Genomic DNA, 26,747 nt, shown 5'->3' with positions numbered 1-26,747 from the left:
ATCTAAAGTGATCAGCCACACTATTTGATTTTGAAATGCTGCTGCAAAGTTAAATATTTTAAGCCCAGATTCCATTTTCTTCTTCAAAGCCCTTAGTTCAAAATAGCTTGGATAACAATGGCCAGAAAAAAATATTTTTTCCAGAACTAACAAATGTGCAATAATTTTTGCTTTGTGCTTTGGAGCAAAATATACAGTATATTATTCTGTTTGGCTGTTCCTTAAAGAGAATAATAATATCAATATGACTATACATGCCTAAATGATTTACTCATCAAAATGTAACAAATGTAGAAAAGGCAGTTATAACAAAAGATGACATAGTCACTATGAAAAAAAAAATTAAAAGCTTTAGACACATGCACAGCCATTTGCCAACCAGACTGAAAAATCCATGAGTATTATAATTGTACAATCCCTGATCTTTTATGAAAACCCAAAATGCAGGAGTCTAAAAGCCACTGTGAAATGGTATAAGAATAACATGTAGAAAATGACACTTTGTGAATGTATTTCCCCCTAACTGAGGACAGCTTTCCACACAAGTCAGTCACTGATAAATATTTAATTATTGAACCATCTGTGTAGCTGGCTGTCCAACAATTATCCAATCTGATGATTCTCTCTTCCATAGCCATGTTAACGATACTCTCCAAATCATTTCAGTTTTAAATGGAATTAATGAAATAGAATGTAGGGGTGACAATGTTAACCAGAGCATTAACCCGGTGGGGGGGGGGCAGTCTAGTTCACTTCAATATCAGAGGATGAATGTATCAGCAGTTCCAAAGTGGCTCAGTAGCTATATGCTTGCAGACTGGAGTGTAACTTGTATGTTTCCCATCAGTTCAGACCAGCATGGCCAATAGTTGGAGATGGTAGGAGGTGTGGTCTGGAGTGCAGATTTCCCCTTGCAGTTTATAAGTGTGATGCAGGTTTTTAATTGCTGTTGTTGGTCTTTTTAACAGATGCCAATTTAAAATATTGTGTTTCTTCTGAAGTCTGACTTCTTAAGAAGGAACTTGAAGGGAGCTACGTATATTGAAGCTGCTCACCTAAAACTGTTCTGATATTACAGAAAAGCAGGCCAAAGGCAGATGGCCCTCAAGCATCAGCAAGAGAAGTGAATTATGATTATAATTATAATTCTAAATTATAATTTATAATTATTATCCTCCACAATCCCCAATTATATAGTTGCTTTTTCTTTACAAGTTCTTTTCCTTCTTTCAAGTCAATACAGAATGTTTCTGATCACCCTCTCAAATGAGTTGGATACAGAAATAGAAAAATGATTGTATTTGCTATAGAAAATGTTTTGTGGCATTTAGTGATTTAGTAGTTTCTTAGGCTAAGTAAGAACTAGTGCCTATAATTATACAGCACACCTGTTGCCATTAATCCCAGCCAGCATTTCCATGGAAACCAGACCCAAAAATTGACACCTCGTGTCTATTATTATATACTGTACATTTGTGTATGTGAGTGCACACACACACAAACGTAAAATTTCTGTTTATCTGTATATATACATATCCTCAAACCTAAGCCTACTGTTTTATAAAATAAAGCATTTATATATAGAATTTTACAAAAGAAGCATGGTGCTGAGATGCATTTTTTTATGTGAGCATGCTTTTGTATAGCATAACTTATAAATCACCTTGAGATAGAGCTATACGTTTATGTCAGGAGTAAAAAACCTGTTCTATCTGAGGATTTCATTCTCAGCCAGGTTTCCTTCCAGCAACTGCACTTCAGAGGTCTGTTAAGCACCCACATATGCAAGCAAACACACTTCCAGAGCTACACATGAGGCAGAGCTGCACATAATGCATGCTGCTTGATTCACCCACATCACATACACAGCATTTCTCTCTCTCTCTCAATCCCCCCCCCCCCCACACACACACCAGATGCCCATCTCCCCACCACTCCAAAATACTTTTCACTGAACCTGCTGCAAGGCTTTTTCACAAGGTAATTGTTGGGGAGGGTGGTTTCCGGATCATAGTTAGGGAGAAGTTTTTAGTCCCTTTTTTTCCTCTGGCAGTTTTTCTGAAATGGCCTTCTTCCCAAAGTGCAATTGCAATTAGTTAATTAAAGCCACAAAAGGGATTTAATTCAAGCCTAATTTCTCTAGGGAGAGGCAGGTTGAGGAAGAAAAGTTCTAGACTGAATTGGAACATTCCATGGCCAAAGATTCTCTGTCCACAAGAAAATGCAAATATTGGCATTAAGAAAGTATTTGCATGAAGAAAATCCATGATCACCATGATTTATCTACAGACTTATCTACAATTCTAGGTGTATTGAATCTAATGAAATGCAAATGAAATTTCAAGACAGCACACTAACCTTGATTATTAGAAACATTTTGACCTTAGCTCATTTTTGCCATTTTTGGCTAACTCTTTTTGCACACTTTTTAGGCTACCAAAGCTTAGTTAGAGAAGTGCACAGAGGGGGTAATTCCAGGAAGTACTGTAGAACCATGTTACAGACATCTAAATTTGTCTTTGTACCAGCTTCAGAGAAATCAGCATTCTTCCATATATGGTGACATTCACTGAGTCTTAACTGAAGAAGTGTTATGCCTATGAAATAAGTAATCATACTTACAGTTCCAACATATAGCTCAATAATACTCCACAACACTTTTTCTTAATTTCATGTGTCTTTTTAATAATAATATCAAGTACTTCTGTCTCTCAAACATAATTGTGCTATAGAAATTCTGGGTAAACCCAGGTACAGTATCTAATTCAGCCTTCCAACTGTTCCTTATGAATATCCATACTGGCTGGGAATTCTAGTGTTATGGTTAGAAGCACTATCCTGAGGAAAGTTGATATACTTTAGGATTATTGACTACAACAAACAGTTATCTGAAAAAGGTATTCCGTCTTTAGGCCCAATTTAGGAACCCCTTACAACAAGAAACAAGGCTGCTGCAAATTGAATGGTGCATATTTTGCACCATTGGTTATTACTTACTTACTTACTTACTTACTTACTTACTTACTTATTTTTGGATTTCTATTACTGCCCATCTCTCCCAAAGGGGGACTCTGAGTGGTTATTGCATTGAGACATGATTTATTTAGTGCAACATAGATTGGATTTTAAAAGACAATACTAGATTGAAATTAATTGATTGTAGATTTAAGAAATTTCAGCAGTTGCAGATTTTTCTAAATCTCTTTTCAGCTTCACACTGTCCTCATACAACATACAATACTGAGGTATGACATTAATCTAGATTTAAACCCAATATCTTCCACTCCTTTTCAAACAGTAAAATTACATACAAGCAAGGAAATAAATATTTATCTGTTTAGATTTATATGCCACCTCCTCAGTTGTTAAAGATAATGTATATAGCACTCCCTCCTCTTATTTTTCCTCACAACAACAACTTTGTGAAGTCACTTGGGCTGAGAGAGAACTGGCCTGAAGTCACCCAGTAAATTTCCATGGCTATGGGTAGACTTGACCCTGAGTCTCCAATACCTTAACCAGTAGGCTAGTTATAAAAAAAATGGATAGGACAAATAAAATACCACAAGGAGCTCAGCAGAGAAGCTGCTGCTCCGTCGCCATCTTAGCTCTGCCTACCTTAACCAGTATACAACAATGGCTTACCATTACATCTTGCTAGTGAACCTGGTGAAGTATTAAACCAATATAAAATTCCTATTAAATTTTTGGATCAACTAAAGCATAATAAGCACACTGCTAACTTAAACTTTGGTCTCAATCTGCCAATAACCTAAATTTGACAGAAAGACCTGTTGGTAGAATTTTTGCATGTACACAATCCGCACTTTAGGGCTAGCATCTATTGTTAAAAGGAAAAGCTTGCATGAGAAGGGAAAGAACTGCTGAAGAACTACTCTGTACTAATTTAAGATATTTTACTGTATTTATAAAAAAACAAACCAGAACATGAAACTAATTCACACATTGGTGAGGAAAACATCCACTGAAAAGTTCTTAGTTCACCATGAAGGATTTTCCTCTGAATAGTTTGCATGAAAATCCATGATTTTTGTAAAGCAACTCAGTAAGTTGAACCAACAATGACAAATCACCAGTCTGTTTAGCAGCATTTTATTTTACAACCCAAAGAGCAATATCAACAAAATCTGTGCTATTTTTAATGTTTCTCCAAGATATTCAATTGAAACAGATTACATTATACTGAAAGATAAGTCATAACGGTAATGAAATATGATGAAACTCTGTGCAGTTTACTGCCAGATGCCCACAGTCCCCAAGTTCAGATAAGCTATAGATCCTTGAAAAGGGATGTAAGTGTCATGCGCAAAGCAATTATTGAGATATATATACTGCTACCCCATTAGTAGGTAGGAGAATAGCTGATGCTCAAGCAAAGCTCTCCATCAACAGGGATCTGTTAGCTTAATATGTACTCAATATAGGCAACCCAGTATATCGTTTCATACATTTCTATGAGGCTTTTCAGTTCCAAAGATATGTTTGAAAAATATGCAATGGTCAGTTAAAGATGAGGGGTTTGGTTTTCCAAATTTTATACTGCATATCTTTTGACTGGTCACAAATTCTGGACAACTTTGGCAGATTCTCCTTCCTGGGCCCTTTTGGAATATTTGTATATAATACCTTTAGGTAATTAGACTGCTTGGGGTTTAAAATATGTTTCATATCTCGAATCAGTGGTATATTATTTTTGGAAAAATCCATTTTGATCCTTTTTCTCATGCTAAATTGACACTACAAAGTAATTCAGACCTCAAAACTGATAGAAAAAAGTGGTTTTATGGAAGATCTGGATGAATTCTGGGATCTTTATATTAAATCAATTAGTTGATTACAACGAGTTTTTACCATTTTCTATGTTAAAAGATAAAATCCATTTTTCGATTGGCATCCACTGGCAGTATTTACAATTACAGCAATTAGTAACATATCTATTGGAAGCAGTGACATTTTTAGCCTCACAGAAACCTGTATGACAACTACTATTACTACTACTACTACTAATAATAATTTTATTAAACTTGTATGACACCCTACTTAACAGCTCTGAAAAGGGATTATTAAAATCTGTAAGACCAAAAAATACACAATCAATTTTTATAAATATTATCAATAAATATATCTGATATCCAAATTTTAAAGCCAGAATGGAATAAAGAATTGAATAACCTTATTTTGTCTAAAGAATGGGAAAATATTTTTATCTTAATACCAAAAACCTTACCAGATCTCATATTATGTCTTAGATAAGAAAAAATATTTTAGTCATATTGGATCCCATTGAGATACTCAGAAAAGAATGAGTAAATCATGTTGTTGGAGATGCAGCCCAAAAAAGCTTCATTAAAACACATGTTCATGCAATGTCCTAAGTTATTATGTTCTGGCGAGAACTAATTACATATGGTAATTTGACTTTGGATGATGCTTTCTTTTGAACAACATACATATTACATAGAAATTGACATTGCCAAAAGATTAGTTTTTCAACATTGGAAAGACAAATTTATACTAGTGTGTTGAAGACTTGATGTTTCCTGTGACTTATGATTTGCCTATAGATAAAGTTAATATCTGGATGATTACAATGAAATATGGTCATCTTTTATTGAACTGTTCTGTAAAATGTCATACATATATACATATACACATACATGTGTGTGCTAAAACTACTACCTTTTAGTGAAAGGCTAAAGGAGCTTAGTATCGTAATGGGCAGACAGTATCTCCTACTGAGTGTCATAGAGACTCCAACCATGTAGCCCCTAAAACCTTGGGTACAGACCCCAAAACCTTTTTCAAATATATCATTTGATGTAATAAAGGAGAAAATTAAGAAATGCATGCAAGACAATCCTATAAACTATATCTAATTAATGTAATCTAAATTAAACCATACATAACTTTTGTACTGACCAACCTGCTTCTTTTGTCTTTTCCCCACCCAGTCAGATATTCAAAAGCTGAGTACAGCCCTCAGCCTAGAAAAAAGGTTGAGTACCAAATTGCCATCCACAATCCAACTAAACCCTTCCATCTTATATACTCACTTGCTTATATACACATGAAACAAAAGAGATCCAATTTACAATCACACGAAATAGGGCATTTTATTGATTGATTGATTGATTGAGCAGATACTACTTACTTTTGGAAGAGATGCTCTGGAACCTGAACTCTGAGTGGTCATTGTCAAGACTGTAGTTATGCCCAAAGCAACTCTGGCTGGAGCAGCATCCATGTTGATCCAGAAAGATACCCAGGACAAAATGACGATCAGCAGACTAGGAATGTACATCTGGATTAAATAATATCCCATCTGACGCTCCAAATGAAACTTTACTTCAATGCATGTAAATTTTCCTAGAACATGAAATTGCTTTTATAAATCATTTTGGTACATTTTAATCCTGTTATATTATGAGTGTAAATAAACTGCCTCAGGCCCATGGACTGTGAAATGTTGGATAATATTTAGTTGGACGGTCATCATTCCTTCAGTAATAATACAACATGACTGATATTCTACCCTGAAGGAATCAACCCCATGTTAGTTACTTGAGATTTTTATATCACTTTACACAAAGATGACTCCAGTGATAACAACTGATACAATTGGTTGAGCACTCTTTTTAATATTTAAAAAATGAGGGCTTTAAAAATTAATATAGCTTTATACTATTTTTTGAAATAATAAACAAAATTGTGCTTTTGAAGGTTCAGACCCAAAAGAGGTTGATGACAGCATTTGTTGACAGTGGGACTTGATGTATGAAAGGGACAAGCTGTTTTAAAAAAACTGAACAACTAAATTACTTTGGCAACAGGAGCTAGTGGAATCTGTCTTGGTATGAACCTGTAATGCTCAACTGCCTTTACAAATTGGTATTCCTAAAAAATTATTCTCTGGCTCTATCACATTTTCTCTTTGGTAGTTTGCAAATTGCAATAGAATTATCTGGGTACAACTAGATAGTGGTTTCTCCCCACTATGCCCAGGTCTTTAATAAGGATGTAAGCTCACAAAAGCTTATGCCTTTTAATGGAATCTCTTAGTCAGAAAAGGAGCTACCAGACTCCTTCTGATTTTGGATCTCCTAGAGAATACATGTCCTCAGGGTTCTTTTTGGATGGATATATCCCAGTGACACATCTGGATCATGTCCTATTCAATGGGGGCATTTTTCCCTATGAAATTCCATATCTGTTAAAGCCTTGAAAATGAATTGATGTTTTAAAGTCAGTAATTTTTTATAAGAAATTGCAGGAAGTAGATTAAATTGAAAGTAATTATTTCTGTGATTTGATGGATTATTTTCAAAGCTATGAAGCTCCTTTCCTTCATCCTAAAAATTATTTGTTAGATTTATATCCTACCTTTCAGCCAGGACTTCAGGGTGGCACAAATACTATTCCCTTCTTTTATTTTTCCCCACAACAATCCTGTAGGGTAGGCTGGGCTGGGAGAAAGTAACTAGCTCAGTCTTGGGCACTGAGTTTCTGCAGCTGCGGCTATACTAGAACTGGCATTTCCCAAATGCCAGCCCACTGAGTTCACCACTACGCTGTGCTGATGTTATTTCTGGTACACTGGACATGATAGATATATTGAATAAAGATTGATTACAAATAATGTGTACTTGGAAGTTTAACTCAGGATTTGCAATGTCAACTCCTATTTATTTATTTATTTGTTTATCTGTCTATTTATCAAATTTATAACTGCCCATCTCCCCTCTAGGAGGGACTCTGGCCGGTTTACAATAAAACAGAATTAAAACAATACAATATAAAACTATGCAATAAATGTAGATACACAATAAATTGAATATAATAATATGGCTTGGCCCTATTCTAGCATTTTCAAATATTGGTCAGAAATTCTTAGAACTGTTGGCATGACTTTAAAGAGGGATTGCTGTTTGTCTTCCTTAGCTATATTCCCAGTATTTGGAATTTATCAAGACCTCAAGAGTTAATAGACCCTTCATGCTTGTGGGATAGCCAAAGTATTATGCAACATTGGCAAATAAATCGGTATCTAATTTGCAGCTTGACTGCTGGTATGGGTACATTGGCTCATTATTTAAATTAGTTCTTTTTATTAGAAATGCAATCCAATCAATTTTTATTGATTGATCTATGTAATTAATGATGTTAATAGCCAGGATTCTTTAACCTTTTCAATAAGCTTCCTATATTGCCTATGAATTTTGGAGATCATTGTTGAGTAACACAGTGCTTACCAGTATTGTAATGTTTTGTGCAATAACCAAGCTCTTTCTCTTCTTTCAAAATAAACTGTGGCAGAGTTAAGCCTTCTGCTACTTGTACTGGACCATCGCTCATCCATTCAAATATCAGGTCATTCATTGTATAGCCAACTAGAACAAACAAATCATTTGTGATTAGATAATAACGCAGTCTTTACATGAGGCAAATAACAGCAGTGAAAAACTATTTTAGTTCTGAAAGAGAAAGCATTGGTAATAGATCAATACATTCAGATTATGGTTATCACAAGGAATGGCATGACACCAGTGAATTATGGGTATCTAGTCTAAACTTGGGGAACATTTGACCATAAACATATCTATAACAATTATAATAATATGATGTTAAAGTGAAGTGTATTGGACTTTCTACAATTTTTATCCTCCAGATAAGGTGAGGCTACAATTTATGGATTACAGCAGCATGGCAGCTGCAAATTAAGGCACTTGCAGGTCTATAGTAATACATTTGGACAGTTCTATATTGGAAAAATCTGCATTAGATGCTATCAAGTCTCCAATCCTGTTGTGTTTACCTAGCAGCACCAGATATTGCATCTGTGCACCCCAGGAGTATCCAGGTCCACATTTGCTTCTGTATCTGTCACTCCTGACCATTAACATCCCATTTGGTTCATGCTGTTTGCCTTTGGGGACGTGAGGGATTGACACTGTTGAATGCAAAGATGCACACACCAACAGCCTGCCTCGGTAATGTCACTATTTACTCCATGTATTTATTCTTTAGGTGTGCATTGCAAATGGCAAATAGCCCTCCAACTGAAAAATTTTAATTACCCAAAGAGAATTTTAATTTGGGACCTTAAAGTATGAAAATCATGCATGTTATCGCTAAAGAGAAAGAAGTAGAGAAAGCAGGCAAATAGCTTGTTTACTGATAAGTATTGACAAACAGCTCAGAATTTATTTCTTCACCCCATCCAAGGAGGCCATGCCCACTCCTTAAGGTCAAGAAGTAGGGCCCTCTTCCCCAAGTCAGCTCTCTACAGATATATTGTGACTGCAAATCCCAGAATCCCCAGCCACCTGCCTAGAGGGGATTTGGAAAGTCACAGGTTCTGCCAGGTTACAGGAGGCTGAATTAGAACATTTAGTTCTATATTCTCAAAATCCCCCTGGTCTTAAGACAGTTAATAGGTCCCATTACAAAGAAGGACAAATTAAAGCCAGTGAAATTACTTTTTCCTTTTCAAAAAGAGAAAAGTAAAAAATAGTAGCAGTTGTAGTAGAGACACAGTATCAACTGTTTGTTTGCTTTCTCCATTTGTTTTCTTCAGTCACACACTCTATATATGCCGGAAGCTCGGTATTATACTCTATGAAGTGATATTAAATGCTGACATCTCAAAGAGTCAGAATATGACTGGTGTATTTTTTTTAAAAAAAAGAGTAGTATCTGACTTACAGCTTTCTAGTTGCATTGTACATGTTTGTACATCCATGGGAAAATTCTTTAGGTCCATGGGACAGGATAAAGTTAATGTTAGCCTAAAGGAGTGCAAAGAAATGTAAATGTCTTTAGTAAGCATGGAGTTACAGCTAACATGAATGTTTAAAAACCACTCCTAGAAGGAAAAAGGTTAAAGCCTATTACAATCTATTCATTTTGGAGCCTTTTGTCACCTACTGTTAAATGAAATACTGCATTTTCTACTGTTTATGTGTTGTTGTTTTTCTTTTGCAGGTAGCAGCCTAGTGTTGACTTGCATGGAATTTAATCCTTTGAATGGTTTCAACATGTTGTTCTACAATCACTGTGTTCTTTTTCTTTTAGACACACAAAAACACATCTGTACATGCACAATGAGAGAGTCTAGACCAGTGTTTCTCAACCTTGGCAAGTTTAAGATGGGTGGACTTCAATTCCCAGAATTCCCCAGGTGGCTGGGGAATTCTGGGAGTTGAAGTCCACCCATCTTAAACTTGCCAAGGTTGAGAAACACTGGTCTAGAGGCATGTCTTTTTCTTTTTTAAATCTGATCGCTTTAAGCCTGTTGAACTATGTTGTCTATCACAAAACAAGTAATTATTTTTTAAAAAATTGTTATATTTTCATAATTAAGATTTTGTTTTACTTAGCAAGAGACCATATACATAGTGCAACTCCTCCCTTAATATGTATGAATAGATGTTTAAATGTATATTTGCTATAAGAAGCTGTACTGAAGTTTAGTGAGCCTGATCAAGAAATGATTGCAACTAGGGCCACCTGCAGTCAATGAATGCAAATAGAATGAGAGCATTGCAAAGTCTGTTTATACAAGTGATGCAAAGCTTCATGCAAGGAAGGGGTTAATGGGGGAAGGATGTTACTGCAAGAATGTCATGCAGTCTCAGTTGTAGTTCAACACACTTCCTTGGAATAGAACCGCCATATCAGGAACCATTTAGGTCATGGAGTCCAACTCTCTACTTATTGCAGAAGTACAATTAAAGCCTTCCCAGTATATAGTTCCCCAATATATAATCACATCTGGGGGAAGGGAGCCACCACACTTAATCACTGACTCCTAGTCTGTTACCTTTACAAGCTGATACTAACATTCAACCAGAATCTGTTTTTCTGTGCCATAAACCAGTTATTCTGGGTTCTGCAGTCTGGGATATTAGAGAATGGGTCTCTATCTTTTTCTGTAACATTCCTTCTGGTAATGTTTTCTCACTGCTAACATACTCAGTTCCTCTAGTCTCCTCTCTTATTTTCTAGCCCTCTGATTCTTCTCTAGACCACTACCATTTCTCTCAGTCTTTCTTAAAACGGAATGCCCAGAATTCTTGCTGTAATATCCTTCCACCATTAACCCCCTCCTTTAAGAATATCCTTCCACCATTAACCCCCTCCTTTAAGAATTCTTAAAACTGAATGCACAGAATTTGAGGTGGAGTCTCACTCATGCAGAATAAAATGCAACTACTACTTCCCATAATTTGGAAACGAAATTGCTATTCAGGTAGCCTAAAACTACATTTGCCTTTTTAGAAGCCTCATCCCACTGCTGATGCATATTCAGCATAATATTTCTTACTCCCTTTGGTACTTAAATTGTCTTGATTACTGCAATTTATATGCGGCTCAATTCCTAAAAGGCTCTGAGCAGCTTACAAATAATGCAAAAGCAAATTGAAGAAGTTAACAGAGAGAAAAAAATAACCAACTCCCTCTAACCCAATAACAATCAATTTCCTAGCCATTGACACACCGAGGAAAACAGTCATAGCAGCAACAAAAAAACTTCTAATGCATGGAAGGGATCTGTCATACCATCAGCCCCCAAAGACTTTTTGGAATAGCCAGTTTTTCGTAGACTTCCTAAATGCCCACAGGGATGGTGTTGACCTGCCCTCAGATGGAGCACTAGGCCAAGAGAAAGAGACAGAGAGAGCTATAGAAAAGGCATGCCCCCACGGTCCCTGATGATGGCAGTCCTTTGGAGATGAGACTCACCTTCCCAACTAAATCTTATTGGATGGGCAGAAGCTGCTGGGAGAAGAGGATTCTTAGATCCTGTCTGCATAGATCAGGTCAGGTCAGTATACTCTCCATCTTATAACTATGCATGTGATTTTTTTCTGTAAGTGAAGAACTTTGCATTTGTCTCTATTAAATTCATGATGTTATTTTCAGCCCACTTCACTAAATTTCATGGTGTTATTTTCAGCCCCCTTCACTAATTTATCCAGGCATTTTGAATGTTTTTCATTTTCTAAAGAATCTTAATGATACCATCTACTTTTTGTGTCTTTTGTTAAATCTAATAAACAATTCCCCCATCTCCTTTTTCAAGACATTAATTTAAATAACAAAGAGTACTAGGTCTAAGACCAAATTCTGTTTCTCCCCACTGATGACTCACTCCAGTTTGATAAAGAATCATTGTTGAACATTTTTTGAATACTGTATTCAAACCAGCTCTGGATCCACATTGTAAGTATACCATCCAGCCTATACTAAATTAGCTTGTTAGACCTTGATTTGTTTGAAAGATGCAGTTGTGCTTATCTGAATTTGTCACATTTGTAGGATGTGGTACCAGAAGCTCTCCTGTATTTGATTATCCTTCTTAATAATCTTGTTAATCAGCAGAAATAGCACATACAATATAAATGACCTTTCTATCACATTGGTAGCTCATCTAATCATCAGAAATAACTAACAAAAATCTACCACTCCCCTAAAATGAGATTTCCTTGGCTTTTCTATTTATAGCTGTGTGGTTTTCGAATGATATATATATTTCAGTCATGATTTTTAAAATACTACCATGTACAGAATCCTACTTTCATTTACATTATACAGAGTAAAGTATCATTATTCCCTGTGCAATGGGATGGTTCATAATTAAATTAGTATAATAAGTAGTACAGAAATTCTGGAGTACCTTTTTACTCACATGACTACATTTCTTGATTTCTTGATTTATTTATGTTGTTTCTAACTTAGCAATTTTGTAAAGACTCCTGGTGGTTTACAACTGGTGTGATGCTAGCCAACACTCCTAAGAATGACAGCTGGCTTCCCAGACCGAGAATACACATTTCTGATTCTCAAGCAGATACAGCATTGGAGAAAGAAAGACTTCTGCCACTTAAATCAAAGGCAGATGCCCCAGTCCTTCCACCTCCTGGATAGGACCAAGCTTTGTTCTTCTGAAATCACATACAGAACACCGGGAAACAGAGAAAGAAATTGCTGTACCTGAGCTGAAAAGGAAGTGGATGCTCCATCTCTTCAAGAGCTCTAATAAATGGCTGGAATTATTCCCAGAGCCTGTATGAAGTCCAAGGGAAAGAATGAAGGGCTTTGCTTTGGGGTTCAGATTGTCTCTAAGAAATAGGTAAATGGTTTAGGCAGAAGCTATGTTTTAATTTGGTTGTCTGTGTGTGCTTAAATCCAATATCCTTTATAGAAGTTTAGTGATTAGTCATATTATACATATACATATATAATATTTATTATATAATATTTATATAATATTATACTTTAGTCTTATATTCGTATCTGAGGTTGCTCATTGTTACTTTCTTATAAATCTCTTGAAATGGTAATGTTTCTCTGAAAAATTCTTTCAGATCTTTAACATTCAGAGCCTGGGGTAATTGTAAGAGGTCAATGCCATCTTGTGGTCTTTTGCATTTTTCAGTTTAACTGATTTGCCAGCTTGCTACACAAAGTCAGCTGGATGATTTGAGGCCAGTCATTCTCTCTCAGCACTAGGAAGCACACAATGGCAAACTACTTCTGATCATCTTACCAAGAAAACTGCAGGGACTGGTCTAGTAGTCTCCAGTAGTCAAGTCTGACTTGAAGGCACAAAGATTTTTTTTAAAAAATGTTTTTCATTTATCTTTTGTGAGATTAACCTATTTTCGAAGAGAGGCAGTGGGGGAAAGAAGGACTGATATCTCCAGTCACACACCTTGATGATATAGTGCCAGGAGGTGATGCTATAGCCATTTTTTAATTATCATTGTTTTACTTGCTAGAAAGGCAGCAATATCTCTTTCACACACCAGAGGTTGGGGGAAAGGTTGACAAGTGAGGTGCTCATTTGTAAGGCAGATGATAGCAGCAGGAACACCCTGGGCTCGAGACAGGGCCAGAGTGTGAAGACCCAGAGGGCTTTTAGGTGAGAAGGTCTGACAGTTCCAGCCTCCTACCCTAAGGGCCCAGCATGCTGGGTGGGGAATTCTGGGAGTTGAAGTCCACAAATGTTAAGGTTGCCAAGGTTGAGAAACACCGCTCTACAGCAACCATATAAAATTATAGCATTATAAAAGAGCCCCTCCCACCTTCCCCAGAATAAACCCTGGAGTCAAAATAACTACACCATTTTTCAACAGTCAAAAGCTCTGTGGAAGCACATGTACCTTGACTGTCCTCCAGAAAACCAAAAGATATCCATGGCAAATGAGACAGCAGAGTTACATGGTCACACTACCCCAAAGTAACACCATTATTATTACCCCCAAATCATGGTCATTTTCTTCTCTACAACCTTTGCATTGGGCAGGTGGAGCTATTATATGTGTTCATGTACAATTAAGCTCCCTGATGAAAAAACCACACAATGTAAGTGATAGCAATAATGGAAACCTGCACATTTGGGATAGCAGAAATGGGGCTTACTGCCTTTTTACCACAGATCCAAATAAATTTACAAGCTTATGGGAATAAATAGAGGGAAGGCATGTGAAATGCGCATTGTTTCCAGTACAATGATCTGACCCAAAGTATCAATTCACTAATGGGATCATTCGGACCTTTAATCAAGGTTCTTAGTATTATAGAGTAGTAGAATACAGTTCCTCAAACTCTACCCTTGGGCTTTTCTTGCAAATTCCTTTCACTTTTTTCTGATGTTTTGCCATCAACAGCAGTTTGTTTTTTTCACAAATATTAAATGACTGAGAATTTCATTTCTAGGTAAAAGTATTTCTTATCAGAAACACACTTTAAACACTAAAAGCTTAGCAGCAACCTTGAAGCCAAATGCTGGCAATCATCATTTAGCAATTAATGTTTCTGTAGCCTAATAAGGGGGAGATCATAGTTAGGGAATAGGGCAGCAATTTTTTAATAATGTGAGAATTCAGAATGATGCTTTCTTAGTTTACCAGGGGACTTAAGACCACTTTTATCTGAAACATACATCTGTGCACTGTTCTTTATCTACCCAAAGCGTAGTTTTTCCTTACAGGTGAATACATCAGTCTTTTCTATCTGTTCTCATAAGATATGACCCATTAACAACTTTGTAGCTCTAGTATGAACCATTTCAATTTGTTAGGACTCAACATAGTATTCTTAAAAAAGAAAACAATGGCTCTCTGAATAGAATCCAGCAAAACTGTTCTTGCCCTCCCGCACTGACTAAAGAAAAAAATGCCTCTGTTTCTTAGTCTAATGACATTCATTTACAAACCAGACCCACAGGAACGTTGATTTTTTGAACTGTGTCATTATGCTGTTACTGCATTGCCAAAAGAAACGTTCCACATAGTTCACAGATTGCCATAAGTCACCCCCGGTTTATGCCAGCTGAAACCACTGTCTGTTCGACACTTATGTACACAGATGTGTTCTTTGGCCTACATCCAGTAAACATTTTCAAAAATCCTATTAGTCCTGATTTCCATAAGAAACTGCCAATTTTTTAAAATCTTTCCAGCCAAGAGTACTGCTCTCCACAGGCAAAATATACAGAGACTCTGCCAACATTTCTCCCATTTTTAATTAAATATGGCATCCTCATTTTTATTAGGTGAAGCAATGCCACAGGACCAGGATGGATTTAAAGCAGAAGCATTTTGGATTTAGAAGGGAAAGTGTTACTTTCAGTTGCTAAAATGTGTCACTGCTTTATAGCATGAGAGAATTTCCACAAAGATGCAGCTAACAGTGAAAACTACAGTGCTATGGAGCATAGTAGAGTTCTAGGTTCTCATCAGAAAAAGGCAATTTATTTCTCAGGGTTACAGGATCCACATATGCAGATGTAAACCATATCCTCATATAAGTAATAAAATATATAATAAGCTGTGTATGTGTCTGTAAGGCCTGCTTTCCCTTCCCTTCCCTTCCCTTCCCATCCCATCCCATCCCATCCCATCCCATCCTTGCTTTAATTCGATTGAGACTTTCTCCATCAATTAGCATGCTCCATATTTTCACATTCTTCAAGTCTGCTTTCATTATTCTGGGAGGCTATTTCAAGCCTCAGTGGAAAGCTTTACATTTTTAAAAAGTCATTTCAAATAGCCAAGAATTTCATACAATTTTGCCTGAGGATAATTGAATCATTTTTCTTACACTGTGCTTTTTTAAAAAAAGTTCCATTGGGAGTGCAAGATCCAATGCTTTGTCTTTCTTAAAAAAAAACACCACACAAACAACCTATCAGTGTTATCCCGGCACAACCAATGTATCTGTATGAAGGGGAGGAGGGATACCTTCCTGGCCTTGGATAGCAAAGAATGACTTTTGGTCTGGATGATAACCTTTGTGCTCTCACTGCTAATCTCTCCCAGGATAAGGCACTGTTACCCAGAAAATCAAAATCCTCTTAAATGCTACAGTGGATTATAGAATAAAGTTAAAATCAGACTGAAGTGTGTGTGCACTGCATGCACATACACAAAGTAAAGTACAAATCCACATACTGTTACAAACCATAGGAATGTTATCTGGAATTCTGAGGATTCCATGTTCAGGTTAACAGTACAGGCCAAAGTTACAAAGACTCTACTAGTCAAATGCGCTAGAATAAATATAAACTATTTAAGGGCAGTTATTTCAGTTGGGTTTAAAAGAGACAGTGTCCTTTGTAATGTTGGCCATTGTAAATAGATCAGTGTCAGCTGAAGTTTAAAGCTTCAGCACCATGTTTCTCTGGAAATAATCTGTTGCTACTTTTATGTGAGATCTTCAAGTTTGGTTTATTCTATCAGGAAAATATTATGAGGAACCTCACTTTTCTTCTATGCAATTCAGAGGTGAGAAACTTTTCAGTGGTTGGGGTTGGTAGTTGATATTTTGAGTGAACCTGAAGACCACAGAGGGGAAGACAATGAAACAAAATGGGTAGGTCTGATTCTTTCTAGTTTTTTTGGAGGGTGTCATGGTTTTTTAAAAAAATATTAACTCTATAGGAAGACCTATATTGCCATTTTGAAATGTTTCTTGCATCAAAATAGAGAGAAAGCATGCTATCTATGTTCAACAATACTGATCTGAGGAAGCCTTTGAGGCTACTAGTGTTGTTCTTGAACCAGCCATCATAACTAATGTTGGGTCTATAATCATTACTTCAAATCACATACTTAAATGGAAACAGAAGAGCCCTGTTGGATCAAAGAAAGGTTCCAACTAGATAATTTTGTTCTCAGTTGTAAAAAATATTGAAGTAAGGTAGGGCATTGCTATTTGATTACATGGTAAATAATAAATAATTGGCATAATTCTATGAAACTGAGTAACATTAAACTTGTAAGTATGAAGAAACTAGAGCTTCCTCATTGAGAAACAAGTAAGGAATCATGTAGAAGTTGATGCTGTTTTCAATGAGAGAAGTGGTTGCTAACCACTACCCTAATTCAATAATATTAGTTTGGATTGTTTTGTTGAACTAACCAAGATAGCCTTGTTCATCCATAATACTAAGCCATAATGGATAGATCACTGCATCATGCTCAGCCAAAAGCAAACAGAACAAAACAATAAGTAATAGCATGATGTATTACCCAGTATGTGTAGGTTACTAAAGAAACTTACATTGGCTTTTTTGCAGCGTGTGATATTCTTCTGCCATCTTTCTCTTTTTCATGTTTTAAATGTTGAATTATATGATTTTATTACATAGTTTTATGTAAATCATATCTTAATTACTTATTGACCAACATGGTTATTTGTAATGAATCTTACTATGCTTTTTCAGTTGTGTCCATATAAAAAGGTAATAATATATGATAGTGAATCTGTATTTTTCTTAATTAAAAAAAACAAGTACAAGCTTCTAGTTCCATTTTTCCCAAAAGATATAGATATAATAATCAGAACTCATGAAGCTTCCACACTTGGTAGAGAAAAAAGATTTTCCATAAATGTTCCATCCCTGTACCTTCTAAGGGTGCTCATTGTAGTGTGTTGTTATTATTGTTCCTGATTGACTGGATCAGGATTGACTATAATTTAGTATTGTTACTCAGTTACCAGAGCCTGACTATATATATTATAATTCTTGCTGACTCACTGGAGTTAGTTCTTCCAGATGTTTCAGGAAAGCAAGAAGCAGAAAAAAAATTATTCCTGATTCTAGTATTGTTTGTTTGATCAGCAGAAAAGACACAGTACTCATCCCTCAGGTCTAGAAGGAGCAAAATGAGTTAAACTGGAGGTGACAACCCCTCCTCACAGACATGGAGGCTGAACAAATGGTCTGAGACTGTGACCATTTGGAAATGAAAACATTTTTCAGATATTGCCTCTTGGTGAGGCAAAAGCTGGCAATGAGGGCAGAACTCATACAGAGAAGGTGAGAAGAGCAGAGGCAGAGATGTACAGTATTATCTGCTTAACAAATTTAATTTTAAATGCGCCTTTCTTCTTTGGGCAAGAGCTTTTCATACCAAACTCTGGCATAGAGGAGAATTTTGTTATCTGTTTATATGGCCTTCCCTTTTCCTGTCAAAATCATGTTTTTTAAAGAGTGAAGCCAAAAGTTTGCTATGCCTGGCATGATGATAAACTTTCTTTGCTTATCTTGAATCTACTGCAAATTTCATACAAGTACATAACCTTCTAACTAAGTTTCTATCCTGCCAGGATTTTCAGAGCTTCAAATGCCAAGGAAGCAGAGAAGGAAAAAATAAGAAAAAAAGAGAACCATGATAAGACTCTGACATAATTGGTGTAATCTTTCTCTACGTCGGCCATTTGCAAAGGCCATCCTCCAGATGTCCTGGAAATTCTGAGAGATGTATAAGGTTACTTTATATGGTTTTGCATCCATTGAAAAGAAGTAGGATGATAAATACCATCCCACCGGCTTTTACTGAGTAATTCTTAAACATTTGATGGGTAAAGATTCCATTATGCCTCCTTCACACTGATTATCTGTGAAAGAGGCATTTATAGTCAATAGAATAAAACAGGGAGATGATATGCTTTGGATTCAAAACAAACTATTATTTATATTTACTCTATCATATTAACTTTCATTCAAGCATCTATATTTTACAAATCTGATATGACAGCCCAAAATATCATTTTTGCAGCATGTACAAATGTCAGAAAAATTATCCAACTGCACTCCAAATAACACACTACTGCATGATTGCTTCTAGTAAGATGTGTCTGGTATCACTCAAGCAAACAGGAGCATTCTGTTTTCCTTCAGATTAAACAGGTGAAAATAGCACTGTTAAGTAACAGCATATTTACTTGTGTTGTTGAGAATTCAGGTGCCCATTCACTCTGGGCTGCTGATAGATCTCGATGAAAGAATATCACATTGAATAAACGCGTTTGCACCTCATTAACTTTTCCCATTCAGAAAGCCAGTTAATTGTATTTTTGGATCTGGGCTTGCTGTAAGATAAAGCTTACTGAACTTAATAAAATGCAAATTATAGTTATATACACATATAGTAATTATATGTGTATATAACTATATGAAAAGAAAAATGTGAAAATAAAGTGAGACTTCTGATAGGGATTAGCTAGAAGATAATTTAGGTTTCTAAAATCCCTACACAGAAATACCATAACTGTAATTAGCTAACCTTGGGCTTGAAAGCTAAATAGACTGCTTAGGGCAGGTTGTTCCCCCATTACATCAACCCGTCCCACCCAGTAAGGCAGAGAGGGCATTTTACAGACCCTGCCTGTGAGAGATTGTCAATTGGCAGGGTCCAGGAAAAAGGCCTTCTTTGCCATGGCCCCCATCCTCTGGAATAAGTTACTCCCAGAGGCGAGGCAGGCCTCCATTCTCCTGGCCTTCCGAAAGGGGGTTAAAATTTGGTTGTGCCACCTTGCTTGGAGTGGGAGGGGGGACAGTCAAGCATGGGTGTGGTTGGCACCTTAACAGGGCCAATGATGACACCATCTTGGACTTTATACTTTATACTTTATATTTTATATTTCTTATATTTATGTGTATGTATATTTTATACTGCATTCATTTTAACGATATTTTAATATTTTATTTTTAATTTTACTTGTAAACCACCCAGAGTCGTTGCAATACGAGATAGGCAGTAAAGAAATATGATAAATAAATAAATAATATTTGGATTGTAGTCTAGACTTATAACTCAAAAAGCATTCCAGGCAGAGTGAAGCCATTATCTTGAACAGTGGTTGGACTGTCAAATTGGGATTAATATACTAAGCGAATCCTGAATGAGCCTCATGTGGCGCAGAGCGGTAGGTGGCAGTATTGCAAGCAAAACTCTCCCCACAACCCAAGTTCGATCCCAGCGGAAGCTGGATTCTCTCTTGGGTAGCTGGCTCAGGCCGACTCAGGATGGCAATGGCAAACCACCCCTCTATAGTCTGCCAAGAAAACGTTGTGAAAGCGGCATCCCTCCGAAGGGTCAGACATGACTCAGTGCTTGCACAGGGGACCTTTCACCTTTTACAATCCTGAATAGTTATGTCTGTTAGAAGCAGTTCTAAAATTACTGAGAGACTAGGTACAAGAGGTAAAGGTTTCTTATCTTTTAGGATTTTCAGAGTGAAATATTTTAGCTGAAATTTGAATAAGCCAAGAGTCTAGAGCTTTTTGGTTTTTCTAAGCCTCCACCCTCCAACTCACCCAAACTGGCCTTCCATAATTTGAGCAGAAGTCATGATTAAATGCTACTGAATTCTGCCCAATGTGCATAGGCACAACTGCAGTTTTAACCTTACCACATTTATCCTTCCCCCTGACTCTGTTTGTTTGTTTATTTATTATTAAAGGTATAAGTACAATCTTTAAGATAATAAAAACATTAAAATACAAGTAAACTGAAATTACATAATGATAGAATGCTAATCAGGTTAATAAAATAAAACGTACTAAAACATTCAGAATTGACTTAAGGGCTTAATGAAAGTTTATTATATTAAGAAAAAATTATAAAACAATACTTCTTACAAGTTTACAGGCTTTCATAAATTCAGTCAATAAAAAGGAAATAAACTAAAATAAGTCTAAGATGAGAACTAATCTTGGTTTAAAACTTCATCACTAGTTGTGATGGTGGTTTAAGGAAAAGGACCTTCAGTGTTTATTACTGAATTGTACAGTATATAACTGAGATGAAGGATTGTTACTCAAATAAACAAGTCAGTTGCAGTGCAGAAAGCACTGGCTTGGAATTCAATTTAATTCTTAGATTATACATATTTAAATGAAAGACTAAATTAAGTCCTCTTATTTTCAATGGATCTTCTGTTAAGAATAAAAAAGTCTGGATCATAACCGACTGTGTACAATATGCATTGGCATGAATATTTTATTCTCCCTGAATTCTGTTTGTATTTTTCTTATGATTTGTTTCTGCCTGTTCTGAAGCAGAAGAGTGGCAAGCACCAGGACGGTATTCCATGAGCCTTTCATCCTTGCTTTATTTTGATGATGGAAAAACACTTATCACCAGTCCTCTAATATGGCTTTTTACTGACTTCTCTACCAATCAACTAGCTTAATATAAAACAGCCGGAGTTCACAGATTTTCCTTTTATTTTGTTTTTGGGATGTGTACATGAAAAATTGGTGATCCACAACTGTGGGCTGCAGACAACCCAAACTGTTTCATATGGTTTCCAAATCCCCTGAGATGGTACCACTAGAACTCAGCCTAACCCATCAAACAGTGGTGGTGTGACTTCAGCTGATTTTTTTTTTGAGGGAAACAAAAATAAACCTGACCTGTTAAGTCTATGATATGTTTCATACACCTAGACAAGTGTGTGAGCAAAAGAACCCAACCCTCTGCAAACTCAAAAAAAAAAACCCTTAAAATATTGTCTTTGTCCTCACAAGTAATGCAATAAGGGTATTATGTCATTATCCAGCCTATTATGACCCTCGGAGTGCAACAAAAGCAACACAACAATAGTTCACAGGAACCAGCATTTGCTCATCCCTGGTGTACACCTAAAAATGGAACTTAGGAATTGGGTTAAAACTAGCTAGACTCTTGCCTTTCTTCACAGTTGGATAAATGAAGTCAGAAACCATAGCAGATAAAGCTGAAAATACACTGAAAGCCACTTCTTTTTTATATGGATGAAAGCCCTTATTTCTGTATTGCATCTATGAAGAATTTTGTGAGATTTCAGATTATAGCTTCAAACTGTCCACTATACAATTAAGTAGTTTGCTGGCAATAAGAATAAATTGCAGCAAGAAAGGGAAGAATATAGACTATAGAAATTATTAATCTACCTTCATAAATTAAGTGTACTTTCTGTCTTGAAGGTTCTATTGCAAAAATTAAACTATTAATAGCCCAATGAAGCACATGAAATATACTGTATGCCACAGCTGCAACTTCAGCAGTGTAGAAGTGTTTTAGCCTTGCTGTTTTAAAGTCTTCCTCACTCTGATTCTCTGTGTTCTGCTTAATCAGAGCTGATAAAAGCAGGATTATTACAATAGGATATACTAAGCAGAACCACCTGAGCTCAACACATTACTATGCTTTACAACTTAAAGTGCATAAAACCAGGAAAACCATGTGGAGTGAATATGTCGGAATTGTTCTCTTAAGAAAACCAAAGCCAGTCATTTTATTTAAAATGCTCCGACAATTGGAAAACTGGATTTTCCTTTTGCTTTTGAATGCAATTCACACAAAAGAAAGCCTATTTCTTTCTGCACTCTCAACTGATAAAGATGGGAATGCTGTTTCAGAACAGTGTGAGCTTCTTTTACATTTCACCAGTCCTTGGTCTTTTGATGCTGCTGCTTTTTCTCATCTGAGAAGAGAAAAACCAACCAAAGTAGAGACTTATTTCCTACCCTGCTGGGTTCAAACCTCATTAGGGCATAAAAAAAACAACAATTGAACATTTAAATTCCATTCTGTGTTCTAAGACACATTTTTCAGAAACCAAGCATAGGCCCAATATGCACATATAGAGGTTTACCTGATACTATATAATACTTTCCCATTTTTGGAAATCCTTAGAAGCTTGTTGTCTGTGGTAACATCATGGAAGTTTGCACCTTTCTCGTTGGCAAAGAATAAATCAGGTTTCCAAATAGAGTCCAACATTGATGGATCCAAATCCAAGGAGTCATCGGGGTATTCACTGTAGGCAAGACGGGAGTCGTTCCACTGCTGCCTCAGAAAAATGTTCACTCTGTAGTCCTATAGAAATGTCAGACATACTGATTATTTAATCTTTTGCCTGGGTGAGATGTCATTATACTTTCAGACTTTCAGATATACTAGATCAATTATTGAATTAGCTGATGCAATATTATGTTTTATGTTGGTCAAGGACAATCTGGGAATTGTTGTTGTCATTATTATTATTATTATTATCGAAATAATAAAGCTATGAAGTGGTGATTTTACCTCAGTTTTCTCAGGACCAAAACAAAAGTCTGACTGTACCATGGAGTGGAACTTGGACCAAATTTCTTTCAACCTTTCAGCTGTATCTTTGGAAATAAGAAATATTCTAGGCGTGAGTGTTGACATGGTGCCTACTTCAAGGCTATGAGGTCAGGTGGCATTTTGCTTATCAAAGAAGCATGGAGAGCAATGGCATGAAAACCCAACAGTCTTCATCTTCCTTTAAAATATATCTAATTTCGTTTTTAAAATTCAAGCTACAGTTAAGATATTGCTTAATTTGTTTTGTTTTCCATGTAGGCTTTGTTTTATCCTAATGGCTTCTTGGATAGAAATGAAGCAATCAAGCCCATGCCAGAAACACCTCTTCTTCAGTTTTCCAGCTGAGCCAGAAATGTGAAAGGGGGTGCCATTCAAACACCTGTTCCATTGAAAGTAATCTTGCATTTGGATGGATTTACACATCTGCATTTTCAATGAATACACACACCCATATACCAGCCACTGTCACAGTCAGTCATATGCTAAGTGTAGCTGGAGCAGATTGGACAAAGTTCTTGTAATGAATGAATACAATTATTATGGCAACATAACAAGAACTTGACCATCAACTTAACTGCTAGGCATAAAGAGACATTTCTCTTCTTCCCACATCACATTGAAAGTGAGTGCAGAACTGTTTGGCTACACAGAGCTTCTTTATATTTACATTGTGCTGACTGATTGGTTGGAATTATGCCATAATGGCATTACTTGTAATTGCAAAAATAATATGAAAACTTTAGTCTATCTGGTAACCAATGGCTTTGCAAAGGAAGAAAAGGGTCCCAAAGAGACAATGCAGGAATTTTAAGGACTTTGTATTTGAAATTAGTTTTATGTTGCAATCTTTATGGCAGTTACTAGAGAGTAAGCTCACTGGACAAAATGAGATTTTGTAAAACAATAATACCCTGGATTAAAGGAAGAGCCTAGACCCTTAGCTCTGGTTCATCAGCTTATCTTTGCTAGGAATGATAGAGGTAACTATGTGATCATAACATGGTTTGGTTTGGTTAGCTTTCCACTCCATGGAAAGTATAATTTTAGATCAGCTTTTCAAAAATTGCAATGGCAACAAAAGTACACCAGAGGATACCCAAATCATTATGAAACTTTTGGTGTATTTAATAAGACAATCTGATAACTTGTGTTTAGGCAGCAGAAAGTGAATACAAGTTGTTACATGCAGATCACATCCTGGTCTTTTTAATTATTATCAATGATATTTAGCCAGATTTGTTGAATCTGATACAGCAGATATGATCTGTTGTGCCTAGAGTAACTGCCGTATCAGATTTGTTGAATGTGATACAGCAGTTACTCTAAGTACACTATAAACTGGAATAAATCTAGTATTTTGCCAAGATATCTATATAAGAAAGTTAGTATATTGTTCTGATTCTATTATATAGATTGGACTTTGTTCCTAGAAAAAAAATTTTCAGCTGAAACCAGTATTCAAGCTCAATAACAAATAAATGAGGAACTTAAGAGATAGATGATTACCAAAGAGACTGTGGGGAAAAATAAATGTAATGAAAATGAATATGGCTACAAGATAGATGTATACTTTGACAGTGTTACCTGTGTTGAATCTTCTCAGACACTTTAAACAAAATAACAAGTTAATGGATTTTTTAAAAATAATGAAATAATCAAACATGTAGCAGAGGCATCTGCAATGAAGGCACCAAGGGGGACAAAATAGTGGATGCAACTACTTGATGTTGACACACATAGAAACAGATGGGATTTTGATCTACAGTTGCACTTTCCATTTTGGCTTTCTTTCCATTGTACACACCTCCAACACTTATGATCTCTCTTTTAAAGTATAGCTTCTGTATGAAGTGGTCTTAGTTTTCTTGATTTCAAACTATGTCTTGGGCCTATCTATTATGTTCAGTAAAGTAATGTACTTGGTTCCCATTACAGTTAGGATTCTGTGATATATCCAACACTTAAGACAATTAAGGGAGACACAGTGGTTACTAGTTGGCTGTTGTTTATTTGTTCAGTCGCTTCCGACTCTTCGTGACTTCATGGACCAGCCCACGCCAGAGCTTCCTGTCAGTCGTCAACACCCCCAGCTCCCCCAGGGACGAGTCCGTCACCTCTAGAATATCATCCATCCATCTTGCCCTTGGTTGGCCCCTCTTCCTTTTGCCCTCCACTCTCCCTAGCATCAGCATTTCTCCAGGGTGTCTTGTCTTCTCATTATGTGGCCAAAGTATTTCAGTTTTGCCTTTAATATCATTCCCTCAAGTGAGCAGTCTGGCTTTATTTCCTGGAGTATGGACTGGTTCGATCTTCTTGCAGTCCAAGGCACTCTCAGAATTTTCCTCCAACACCACAGTTCAAAAGCATCTATCTTCCTTCTCTCAGCCTTCCTTATGGTCCAGCTCTCGCAGCCATATGTTACTATGAGGAACACCATTGCTTTAACAATGCGGACCTTTGTTGTCAGTGTGATGTCTCTGCTCTTAACTATTTTATCGAGATTGGTCATTGCTCTTCTCCCAAGGATTAAGCATCTTCTGATTTCCTGACTGCAGTCAGCATCTGCAGTAATCTTCGCACCTAGAAATACAAAGTCTTTCACTGCTTCTACGTTTTCTCCCTCTATCTGCCAGTTATCTATCAAGCTGGTTGCCATAATCTTGGTTTTTTTGAGGTTTAGCTGCAAGCCAGCTTTTGCACTTCCTTCTTTCACCTTCATCATAAGGCTCCTCAGTTCCTCTTCTCTTTCAGCCATCAAAGTGGTATCATCTGCATATCTGAGATTGTTAATGTTTCTTCCAGAGATTTTAACTCCAGCCTTGGATTTCTCAAGCCCAGCTTGTTGCATGATGTGTTCTGCGGAGAAGTTGAATAGGTAGGGTGAGAGTATACAGCCCTGCCATACTCCTTTCCCAATCTTAAACCAGTCCGTTGTTCTGTGGTCTGTTCTTACTGTTGCTACTTGGTCATTATACAGATTCCTCAGGAGGCAGACAAGATGACTTGGTATCCCCATACCTCTAAGAACTTGCCACAATTTGTTATGGTCCACACAGTCAAAAGGCTTTAGAATAGTCAATAAAACAGAAATAGATGTTTTTCTGAAACTCCCTGGCTTTTTCCATTATCCAGCAGATATTGGCAATTTGGTCCCTAGTTCCTCTGCCTTTTCTAAACCCAGCTTGTACATCTGGCAATTCTTGCTCCATGAATTGCTGAAGTCTACCTTGCAGGATCTTGAACATTACCTTACTGGCATGTGAAATGAGTGCCACTGTTTGATAGTTTGAACATTCTTTAGTGTTTCCCTTTTTT

At 36.4% G+C, this 26,747-nt stretch overlaps 1 protein-coding gene across 2 annotated transcripts in view; it reads right to left on the bottom strand.

Moving 5' to 3' along the window:
• The window catches only part of GLRA2 (glycine receptor alpha 2), a 149,979-nt gene that overhangs the window by 91,112 nt on the left and 32,120 nt on the right, over positions 1 to 26,747 (bottom strand). For both annotated transcript variants that reach the window (XM_063304381.1, XM_063304382.1), the window contains exons 4-7: positions 22,957 to 23,180; positions 9,724 to 9,806; positions 8,271 to 8,408; positions 6,173 to 6,387 (exon numbers count right to left, since the gene is read on the bottom strand). In XM_063304381.1, the coding sequence (XP_063160451.1) occupies positions 6,173 to 6,387; positions 8,271 to 8,408; positions 9,724 to 9,806; positions 22,957 to 23,180 (660 nt within the window). The remainder of the gene's footprint in view (positions 1 to 6,172; positions 6,388 to 8,270; positions 8,409 to 9,723; positions 9,807 to 22,956; positions 23,181 to 26,747) is intronic.

The sequence above is a fragment of the Candoia aspera genome, chromosome 5 (genome assembly GCF_035149785.1).
Source record: "Candoia aspera isolate rCanAsp1 chromosome 5, rCanAsp1.hap2, whole genome shotgun sequence".
Taxonomy (NCBI): domain Eukaryota; kingdom Metazoa; phylum Chordata; class Lepidosauria; order Squamata; family Boidae; genus Candoia; species Candoia aspera.
Note: the sequence above shows the minus strand (reverse complement) of the source record. Positions and strands in the feature narration are given on the sequence as shown.